A 12,122-nucleotide genomic window follows, 5' to 3' on the forward strand; every position below is an offset into this window, starting at 1 on the left:
AAGATTGCCTTGAACATAAACTGGTAATTTCCCATAACAAAATAAATAAACAGCGAAATGTAAAATACCATGATACTGTTTAATTATATATTTTTTTTATATGAAAAAAAAGCACCATAGAAATTGTCCATAAAATAGTTAGTGTTTGGCATAAGGTCAGGTTTTGTTGAACTACCACAAGTTCAAATGACTAAGCAACTGAAAATACTGAGGGGAGATTGACAATGAAAATCATGAAAGTAAAATCCAAATTCAGTGGAATGTGATTTACCTGAATCATGAACAACGTAGCTAGGCAATGAGATATGAGTTCTGAGGGAATTTTCATTTCATTTTGGTCAGGTGAACTGTTGAGTTCAGCATCTTGTACATGACAACTTGTCAAGGGATTTAATACGCTGGCAGCCAATTGATCCTGAGAAGCCAGAGAAAAAGGATCTGCAGGCGGAAAAGTTGTGGCTGAAGCAGCAGTAGGTTCGTCCACTGAAAGCTGGTTATTGATAAAATTTATAGCATCCTCAATTCTTTCTGTCGTTCTTAAATTTGACATTGCCTGCAATGGTTTTTATGAGAATTTATAAGTACATCACTAGAATATAGTCAGCAAGAAAACTGAAAATGATATCCTGTGAAAATGTCATGTTATTAGTTTATTTACTTGTAAGGTGCATCAAGGAAAACATCAACAAAGAATCTTATCATAAAACCGAGGCCTAAATAGATCTCTGTCAGCAGGAACATTTTCATGAATATTTTTTCAGAAACTTCACTACATATTGACTAAAGGGAGATGTAATGACCTTTTATAGATGGTGACACAGCAGTGACTGTACTATGCAGTGTATGCAATTCATGTTAATATAAAAATGAGAAAACTGGAAGATCAACTATTTGGCACGAACAGTAAATATCACTCTATATATAACTTTGTTAAGTGCTGTGTTCTTTTAGTTTGTAACATAATTTATTCCGAATGTTGCATTTACTAATTTAAGTAGATGCAATTAGCTGCCTTTCTATACCTGAGAAGCTTGAACAACCATTGTCCGCGCTTTTCTTCTAGAACTTTCAACAATTTCAGCAATATGACTTTGAGATATTGATTCTTGGATGTGGCAAGCTGAACAATTGGAAGAGCTCGCCTGACCACTAGGATCATCAAAATTTGCCATGGGCTTTAATGAAAAAACAGAGGAGCTTGCTTGATATGTGTTGCGTTGCCTCAAGCAAAACAAGGCAGAGGAAACCTGCAAAAGTGCAATACATTCACACAATTGTAAATTACTGGAATGAGAAGTTGTAAGGATGAAAAACAATTGAAGATTCGTGCCTGTTCATTTGCTTCAGTTAATTGCTTTAGTACTGATGCGTAATTCCTCTTAAAAAGTTCTGAATCCTTTACCAAGTTGTCTCCATATTTCTGGCTCTCTGATATCCCATCATTCATGTGCTTCAGTTCAGATAATATAAGTTCCTAAAAGTTCAAAATCAACAGATCAAAACTCATTTTAGAAAGGAATACTTGAAAGAAAGATATTTTCTAGACATATGAATTGGGAAACACCTTTTTGTCTAGAGCACGATTCAAATCTGAAATAGCCAATGTGTCAGCTTCTTTTGAATGTACATGTTCAAGAAGGGAAGGTTGAGAACTTGATGGTAGTTGCGGATTACCAATCTCGCTGCACACAAATTTTGGTTGTGGTTTGGAGCTTGAAGAAAAAACCTATGAATTGAAGGGAAAAATATAAGGCTAGAAAACTACACAGGGATCATTATGAAATAAAATGAAAAATAATTATATTTCTAACTTTGGAGTTGTCCTGGTACATTGATACAAAAGCGTTTTTTAGGTGGGGGGGTAGTGGAGGGCTGTGAAAACCAGGCCTTAAATAATGTAGAATCCTATGAGAACTCATCAAGTGATGAGGCCTGAGAGTAAATTAGCATATTAGATAATAGGAGGGTGTATTCAATTGTTAGCAGTTGGGAATGGAGCATTAACTCTATTAATAAATAGAAACTCCTGGATAAAGGATTTTCTATTACGTCTCCGTAATTCAATAAAAACATTAGAAAAGTATAATTTGAGTTCCCCCTTTTTGTTTTCCTCACCGGTCTCTCTGAGAACTCGGAATCTGTTTTGGGTTTGCGAACTTTAAGCAAGGAGGTAGAGACTTTGAGAGTGTTAATTCAAGATAGATACATTCCAACCATGAGTTGCCATTTGAAGTAACAAAACAGGATCCTTCTCTCCAGAATCATTATTGCACTCAATAATGTTTCTTAGATTCCTCCAAAAAGCTTCAGGTGCACCCATTCTTCCTTAAGTTCAGAATGCTCATACATGCGTTTGGAGAATATACGCCTAAATTATGATAAAGCAATATTCCTATTTTTTTACCACAATCGTTTATTTGTTTCACTGACTGGTGCACAAAAAAGTTGAAAGAGCTTCATGTCCAGCGGAGTTAAGAAATCAGAACGATTGAACAAGAATATTATAAGGCAAAAATTAAGTCCCAAATGATCCGTTGGAAAATGTTTTGTGATAAATATCAAGCTCCGAGGCAGGGCCTTGTTCTTCGACAGCAAGTCAGTAGCCTTCTTCAATTTGTATATTCCTTTAAATCTTGTACCATACACGATCTTTTAAGGAAACTATTCTATTATTTATTTTATTTTTCTGAACTAGCCCTCCTTTATAGAATGATATTTCTAAATTTCTAACGGTCTAGCTCGGCCACTGATAACTGAACTAATGTGCAATTTACAGCATTAAGAAAATCAAATTATCATCACAATACAGAATTAAAATCCATCTCAAAACAAATTTGTACCTGTTTTGATAAAGCGCCAGGTCCATGCAGAGTGGGTGATATATGAAGACTTTTACTGGTATCTGAGTTCTCGCCGGGGGACAATATTGTGTGCCCAGCAACCTTTCTCTGTTTCATTTTTCCATTAGGCTTGAGCTCAACAAAGTTCTCGTTAATTTGGGCGGAAGAGGTATTGTGTTGTATCAGAGATGTAGGCATATTTTCAAGTGGATACAAAGGCATGCAGTCAACATCCTGAGATACAAAAATGTGTCAAATTATGCTATTGACAGAGAATTGTGAAGTGGTCATACTATCTTGCAGATATTCAAAAACAAAACGACAACAATGAACTCTGTTCTGATTGGCTAGTAGAGTAACAATTCCTTCTAAGGTTATTAAAATCAGGATCCTACTCAAATTTTCAGAGATAACAACACCAGATAATAGGAAGGATTGCAAGATCCTAAGATCGAATGACAAATAAAAAGATAAAACTTGAAAAGCTTATGTGAGAAAAAAAAATCTGGTTTAATTGATTTTAGCCCGTACATACATACATGCATACATATACATACATACATATATATATATATATATATATATGTATGTATGTATACATATACATACATACATATATATATATATATATATGTATATATATATATGTATATATATATACATATATATATATATATATATATATATATTGGAAGTTCCACATCGTCTAGAGATAAGACCAATTCACAATATATAAGTGGGTGCAATCCTCACCTTACAAGCTGGTTTTGTGGGGTTGAGTTAGACTTAAAAGCCCACTTCTAACATGGTATCAAAGCCAAGTTAGAGCCTATCCTAACGAACTTTTTTGGACATTTTGTTCCACCCGTTATCAAACTGCTAACGGACCACTCACTAATTTCTAGTTCCACTCACGAGATGAATATACCTCGATTTGATGGGGTATGTTGGAAGTCGCACATCGACTAGAGATAAGGCCAATTCACAATATATAAGTGGGTGCAATCCTCACCTTACAAGCCGGTTTTGTGAGGTTGAGTTAGACTTAAAGTCCACTTCTAACAATATATATATGGAACTTTACCACCGCGTAGAAATGATTGCAACAATTTCTTGAATCCCTACAATATCTCAATTGTAGTTACAATGATTGTTAGTAACTACTAGTGACTCAACATAATATTTTTTAATAAGTCAACACTCCCCCTCAAATTGATGAGTGAATATCTATCATTTCCAGGCTGCATGTAAGATCATGAAATTGTCCTATGTGAAGACTTTTTTCAAACAAATGTGCTAGCTGAAGTCATGATGTGATGTAGGAAGTAGTGACAAGGTCATTGTCCAGAATTTTTTAATGAAGTGTTTGGTTCTATCATGCTTAACTCAATTGTGAACAATCTTAATAGGTGATTTATCATCAAAATAGAGAATCATAGGTTCTTCACATTTCACTTTAAGATTATTTTCAATCATAACAATTCACACTCCGCTTGCATCAAAGCTCAGAATTCAACCATTGCATTGGACCTTGCAACTACATTTTGTTTTTTACTTCTCCAAGTCATGAAGTTTCCATCCAAGAATGTGCAATATCTTGAATTGGACTCCTATTAGTAACAAACCCTACACAATATGCTTCAGTATACACCTCCATATTTAGCTTTCCATTATTCTTAAACAATAAACCCATCTCAAGCTTGTCTTCAAATATTTAAGGATTTTGTTTACAACGTGCATTATTGCTCTCCTAGATCATGCATGTACTGGATGACCACACTCACAGCATATGTTATGTCAGGTCTAGAGTGGGCTAAAACTGAGTTTCACCACAGGTCTACCGTATTGACCCTTATTCATTGCAAAACTACTTTCATCACTCCTAAACCTATGGTTCTGTTCCATAAGAACTCTAATAGCTTAGATCATCTGATAGAACACGTGGTTTATTAGCATCGTTTATTTTGTTAGATTGTCTAGTGGTTGTTATCTTGTTAGCTGATGTATGAATGATCATACTTTTTGTTAAACTATTTTGTACAGTAAGACAAAAGTTCTTGTGCTTCTAACTAACTTGTAATTGCCTCATTATTGCCTTATGCTAGAACTTCTACCTCCCCACTAGTAGAACATAATGGAATTTTGCATAGCATATTAAGACAAGACGTTAATTCACAGTTCTGTTTGTTTGTCCTCAATAGGTGTGATTCCCAACCAAAGTTGCACTCTTTTTTCTCATTGTTTTTGGTCTTCTCTGGCATGTGGTGCATAACAGATACTTTACATTATAAACCTACTTGCATCCCATAACCTTTTTATCTTGTGTCTTGTCAACAATCTCGAACTGTTGAAATTAAAGGATTGGAATTAAGAGTTTATTGCGTAGATTTGCTCCTGATTTAGAGTCTTTATGTGCATTTATTAATTTTGTTTTTCCTTTAAATACCAATGTATTGTTTCTTTTTGATATCAAGAAAAGTAATTCCATAATTTTTGCTTACTGCCTACACATTTGTCTACTCATCTCAAAATTTTTTCCAAGACACTCATTTTCATTGATGACTTTAACTTAATTCTTATCCTTCAACGCTTCTTGAGATGTAGGGAAATGAAATTGATCATTCAATCTTTTATTTTCATACATCTCCTAGAAAATGTGTTTATTTAATTGTGTATGATGATTATATAATTATCTCAAGGAATGATGCAACCAAAAATTGCTTAGTTAAAGTAACATTTGTGCAAACACTTTCAAACCAAAGATCTAAGGTGCCTTAAAATACTTCCTAGGCATTGAAGTGACTCAATCACTTGAAATAAGAATAGAGATTTAGAGTGAATATGAGAGAGTGTGTAAACCCCTCTCAAGACTTTCATATTTATAATATCTTCATATACATCAGCTACAATGAACATAAGAGAATTCTAAAAGAAATTTCTGGAAACTAGGATCAACACAAAGTACAAAGCACCTAATAATAAATCCTAAAAGGTCATTTATTCTAACACAATCAAGAGAAGATATTTTTATTTCTCCAAAAAAAATGTTAGAAATCTCGAAAGAAACATTGATGATTGATTGTAGACCACTGGATAGTCCTATGGGTCCAAACCCCAAACATTAATGGTAGGACAAAGTGAGCCCTTTTCAGATCCAAAGAGATACACAAGACTTGAGGGAAAACTTATTACCTCACTATTACTAAGCCTATCATATATTTTTGCAGTTTGAATGGCTAGTTAATTTATGCAAACTCCTCACATTGATTACTCGAATGTTGTGTTTCACATTCTCAAATACTTGAAAAAGGCTCTAGGACAAGGTTTATTATATGAAGTCAAGGGAAGTAACCAAATATCTGGATATTGTGTTGTTAATTGGGTATGGTCTCCTAGAAATGTTTCACTTGATATTGTATTTTCATTGGAGGGAATGTTATTTCTTGAAAAAGCAAGAAACATAATGTAATTGTTCAACCAATTGTTGAAAGCTAAATATAGGATAATGACATCACTCATTTGTGTACTTGTGTGGATAAAAAAATTCTCTGACAAAGGTTTTATGAAATTCAAGAACAAAGGATGTATTGGCGAGGAATTGACTGTCATCCTTTTCGACAAGAGCTTTTGTCCAAGGAAAATTGCACCGAGTTTGTTGGTTCCAATGATCAGCTTCAAGATATTTTTGAGAAAATCCTTGAGCAGAGCTTAGATTCGACATATATGTTCCAAGCTTAGAAATACAATTTGTAGGCTTTGACTCGAGGGAGAGTGTTAGAATAGTTTACATTATATTTTGAGCAAAATCTATTTTTAGATGTACCTATACGTAACCTAGAATCCTATGGGAAATTTCTTTCTCTTTTCTTAAGCTTTTATTGTAAGCCATTGATCCTTATATATAATCAGCAGAGATATCTAAATTAAGAACTTTCAGGCTCTTTTCCTCATATATATTCTTTCAAGTAGTCTTAACTACAATAATAAAACAACAGTTTAGGCAGCCACTACATTTCCTTCTTCCTCCCATTATCATTTGTTAAAAGAGAAGAAAGCATACCATGACAAATTCAACCCCAAGTTCAGGTTGGTCAAACTGAACCCTATACCTACAATGATCGACAATTAGTACACTTCCATCATGAATCTCTCTTGTCTTTGGATGAATAGCAATAACACGCTGCCCAACAATTAAAGGTTGGGCCAAATCAGTAGGAAGACCTTCCTTGGTACCAGCAAGAATTTCAGCATAATGTGATCTAACAGATTTCCGGTATTCATGAAGTTTATGCTTCTCTTCTGTCAAAAATTGCTCTGAAAATCTTCTTGGTCTGCCAAGAGAACTGCGTAAGAGTAGCATGTATATGAAGTCATTTATCCAATACCAACTCAACCCAAAATCATAAGAATTATAAGAATGTTGGGTGCAAAGATTAAACTTATGACAATTCATCATAAATCTTCTAATACCACGTCACTAACAAACTAAACTCAGAAAGTTAAGCCATCAAGTGGAGGTATATGAATGATTTCATATATCTAATAGTCTTGGATGCACTTGGGTAAACAACTAAAATGCTTATCCAATAAGCTCCAATAATATCAGAGCTTGCATCATAAATTTAACCATGAATTTTGTTGAAATGGTCTAAAAGGTGCTTATTTTGATAAGCTTTACCAAAAAGTTCAATGAAACAAGCTAAAAAGAGCTAATATGAAATTTTCATCAACCCCAACACCCACTTAATCATGAATGCAATGATAGTGTAGAATGAAGTAGCATTTAAACATTTCAAATTAAATACCTTCTAATGACGCCCCACTCAATACGAGTCAATCTAGGAACATGACCCAATCCAACATGGTCTAAGTACTCCACAAACTCTCTCTTTGAAAACCATGGGTAATCAATAGCACTATAAAACCACTCAAAAGTGCACCATCGCCTCATTTGATATGATGACAGACAATTGATAAGCTTTCCCTATGATAACAAAAGTAAAATTACTTTCCTAATATAGACAAAAAAATCAATTGATGCCACACAGTACAAATGACAGATTATTAACCTTTTGACTAAAAGAACCATCTGGGAGTGAAGCAATGGGTTTATTATGTTGACTGCTAAAAGTAGTTCTGGACGCCACCAAATCTTGTGTCATTGGTTTTGGTTTTTCCATTTTTCTTCTTGGCCTTCCTCTGTCTAATGGACTGACTTCATTAGTTGATGAAACCTTTATGGGAGAAAAAAATGAATCATCCCTTTCCCTTTTGTCATTAGTGCTTGAAGACAGATTTCCTGGGGATTTCCCCACTTTTAGTTGTCTTGGATGTGGTGTACAAACAGATGACCGCTTACCTTTAACCAAGGATTTCTTCACCTCATCAGTGGGCTAAAACGAAGAAAATATTTGCACACTGTAAGTAGGCACATGAAAGTATAGTAATATACAAAACAACATCAGGTGCAAATAATACAGGAGATACTTTTTTGCAAAGCAACGCGGCCTCAAAGATTTATGGGTAATGAAATACAGAAAAGAAAATTAGAATTATATTAAAAGTCAAAATAGAAAAGGAAAGTGATTAGATACATTTATAATAGAATGCAACATGAAATATGATAGATACAAATGTAATATAACCATTGATGAGCCTTCATCTTACAACTTGAAAATTTTAGGCAAAAGCTTATGAATGGTTTTATATCTAACAATGTAACCCAACACAGAACTCCCAGAAGCTTTAGTACTTGAACTACACAGGAAAACAAGAGATAATTTTATTGATAATAACCATGCTAATTACATTATTAGTTCTTCCATGTGTAACAATGAATCTCTCTAAAACAATGAAACAAAATATGTTGAAATAAATAGAAAGATTAAGATATTAATCCTAATAAACCACTCTTTATAACATTCTCCCTCAAGTCGGTAAATGAATATCAATCATTCTCGTCTTGTTTTCAAGAACCTAGAATCTACAATGAGGAAACCCCTTAGTCAAAATGTCTACTATCTGAAGTCTTGTAGTGACATGAGCTATAACCACAGAGTTCATGTTATAGATTATTTTCTATGGAGTGTAATCTATTTAAATTTAAATGTTTGGTCATGCCTTGCTTCAATAGATTATAGGCAATGGTCATAACCGACTTATTCTCATAGTATTATAGCATAGGAATGTTTGCCTTGATTTTATGGTCATACAAAACTATTTCCATCTTTAGTTCTTCACATATACATTGACCAAGAGCTCGAAACTCAGCTTTTGCGCTAGAATGAGATACTTTATCCTATTTTTTGTTTCTCTAAGTTTGCAAACTTTCTCCAAGAAACAAATAGTACACAGAGGTAGATTTTCTTTTAGGATAGAATTTACATAATCAACATCAATATATATTTTTAGGGCCAAAGTGCCTTCCTTTTGGAAGAGTAACCTCCTTCCTGAGTTTGACTTCAAGTATTGAGGAACTTTGTGAAGTTTTTACATGGGTCTTTCTTTTGGGTGGTGCATAAACTAGCTCACCATTCTAAATATATAAAAAATATTTGGTCTTGTGGGTGAAAGATAAATAGGTTTTCCAATCACTTGAAGTTGAATAGGAACTCTTGAGTTCTGTTAGAATTATTACCTATTGTATCATTAACCCTATGTATAGGGTGTTGAGTGTGGAAAACTATCTACTGCCGTATCTACTGCTGTATCTAATCATGCCTAGTATCTTAGAGCAGTCTTTTCATATTCTATGTACTTGCTTCATTATAAATAGAAGAGAGGGAGAGTGGTCGAGTAGTCCACTACTCATATTTTTAAAGTCTCAATCTTAAGTTGGTATCAGAGCGGGTCGATCCCTCTCTGGTTTCTGTCTCATCTGGTCTGCCACCATCCGTCATAGCTGTCCGCGGTTGACCGTCGTTAGTCACCGCCGCTGTCCAAGTTCGTTTAACCTCGTTTTTGAACTACCCGACACTGTCAAACAACATTTCAACATTGTCCGTCACTGTCTGCAGTCCTCCGCCGCTGTCCGCCACCGTCCACCGACGCAGTTCCGTCCAGAAACCACCGAATCTGGACTACCTCTCCGCGCGACAGCCAACCCCGCCAGTGTCGCAGGTAGCGCCGTCGCCACTCGCCTCCACGCGAGTCATCTTTTTCCGCTGCAGTCAGGCGTGTGCCGCCCACGCGTCGTCATCCAGTCGTCGGTTCGTTGTCACGCCACCTCCATAGCCGTCGCCGGAGCCTCCTCTACCTGTTTTGACCTTCAAACCTCTGTTCCGGTGAAGTCCAGTAGCACCCCCTGTGGAAATCTCCCTAGGGTATTCGAAAATCGTCACTGTTTCACTGTTTTCCGAGATCCTCTCTCTTTTTGTTTATTCTCTTGATCAGATATGGCCACTGGAGGTACTGGGAGTGCTATTTCATTCTCCGGAAGCCCCTGCATTACTTCCGAGAAACTAAATGGCCAAAATTACCTACCTTGGTCCGTTGTCATCGAGATGTGGTTTCTCGGTCAAGGACATCACGACCACCTTGAGAAAGATGGCAACCACGTACCTTCTGAAAAAGCTGAACAGTGGAAACAAGCAGATTTCCAACTATGTGCTCTATTGTGGCAGTTTGTGGAACCACGACTTTTGATGTCCCTACGGGCCTTCAAAACATGGCACTCGTTTTGGAAGCGAACTCATAATATCTATGCAAATGATATCCAGCGCCTCTATGATTCGGCGAACAAGTTGGCATCTATGAAAATGACTAACCATGATATGATTTCATTCATGAATGACGCTCAAGCTGTTGTGGAAGAACTTCGAATGTTCTTGGAAGTCGACTCTCTAGATGAAATGAAGAAAAAGCTTGACAAATACTATATGGTAATGATCCTCCGCGCTATACACCCAGACTTTAATCATATTCGAGATCAGCTTTTGACCTCTCATGAGGTTCCTTCCATGGAAACTTTGATCTCCCGCATGATACGTGTTCCAGCTCTTCAAACTCCAGAAAATCTTGCTGTAATGGAACCATTTGTCATGGTCGCCACCCGAGGAAGAGGAGGTCGTGGAACTAGAGGAGGTGGACGTGGAGGTCATGGGCGTCCTCAGTGTACATATTGTAAAAGGATGGGTCATATCCAAGAAAACTGCTACACTTTACATGGATTTCTTGCCAAAAAAGCCAATGTTTCCCAGGCAGAGACTACTGACTCCAAGTTCACTGAGGACGAGTATCAAGAGTACCTACGACTCAAATCCAACAGCTTGGCACAGTCATCTCAAGCTCCAAGTACATCAACTGTTTGCATCTCTCAATCCATGGAAGGTCACAATTCATGGGTAATTGACTCTGGTGCTTCTGATTACATTTCTGGTAATACCTCCTTGTTCTCAACCATTTCATTGCAAGAAAAATCTCATTTTATAACCCTTGCGAATGGTTCTAAAACATCCTCAAAGGGAGTCGGTCAAGCCATCTTATCTCCGTCCTTAAATCTAAAATCTGTCCTTTTTGTCCCTAATTGTCCTTTCAATTTAATTTCCTTAAGTCAGTTAATCAAAACATTGAATTGCTCTGTAACCTTCGATAACAAATCTTTTGTTATACATAAGCGTGGCTCGGGGAGACAGATTGGAGAAGGATATGAAATGGGCGGATTATACCATTTTGGATCTCGTCCACGGGTGTCATGTGTTGCAGCTCCCAATCCTAAAATGTTACATGATCGGCTTAGTCACCCTCACCTTAAAGAAAATGTTTCCCGAAATTAGTAGTCTCCAAACTTTAGAATGTGAGTCATGTCAACAAGGAAAACATGTTAGATCTACCTTTCCTAAAAGGTCTCAATCAAAGTGTACTTCTAGTTTTTTTTTGTCATCCATTCCGATATCTGGGGACCTAGTCGTGTCTCATCTTTTGGCTTTAGGTATTTTGTTACTTTCATTGATGAATATTCAAGATGTACTTGGGTTTATCTTATGAAAGATCGTTCTGAATTGTTATCCCTCTTCACATCCTTTTTGAATGAAATAAAAAATCAATTTGGTCAAGTAATTAAAGTCTTAAGAAGTGACAATGCCATTCTTTTTGAATGAAATCAAGAATCAATTTGGTCAAGTAATTAAAGTCTTAAGAAGTGACAATGCCAAAGAGTACTTTTCATCTGCTCTTTCTAATGTTTTGAGTTCCATGGTATCCAGTACCAATCTACTTGTCCTCATACGCCACAACAAAATGGTATAGCAGAAAGAAAAAATAAACACTTAGTTGAAACTGCTC

The 12,122-nt window shown here is 35.9% G+C and overlaps 1 protein-coding gene across 12 annotated transcripts in view; it reads right to left on the reverse strand.

The window, feature by feature from the left end:
• Positions 1-12,122, reverse strand: part of ALY3 (DNA binding protein) — a 31,352-nt gene that overhangs the window by 2,562 nt on the left and 16,668 nt on the right. For all 12 annotated transcript variants that reach the window (XM_028062689.2, XM_028062687.2, XM_028062682.2 and 9 more), the window contains 8 exons: positions 7,910-8,233; positions 7,646-7,824; positions 6,901-7,183; positions 2,841-3,074; positions 1,565-1,726; positions 1,331-1,474; positions 1,023-1,247; positions 272-553 (listed from right to left, as the gene is read on the reverse strand). In XM_028062689.2, coding sequence (XP_027918490.1) covers positions 272-553; positions 1,023-1,247; positions 1,331-1,474; positions 1,565-1,726; positions 2,841-3,074; positions 6,901-7,183; positions 7,646-7,824; positions 7,910-8,233 — 1,833 coding nt within the window. The remainder of the gene's footprint in view (positions 1-271; positions 554-1,022; positions 1,248-1,330; positions 1,475-1,564; positions 1,727-2,840; positions 3,075-6,900; positions 7,184-7,645; positions 7,825-7,909; positions 8,234-12,122) is intronic.

This window comes from Vigna unguiculata, chromosome 3 (genome assembly GCF_037176805.1).
Source record: "Vigna unguiculata cultivar grain cowpea cultivar isolate G323 ecotype 2 chromosome 3, ASM3717680v1, whole genome shotgun sequence".
Classification (NCBI taxonomy): Eukaryota; Viridiplantae; Streptophyta; class Magnoliopsida; order Fabales; family Fabaceae; genus Vigna; species Vigna unguiculata.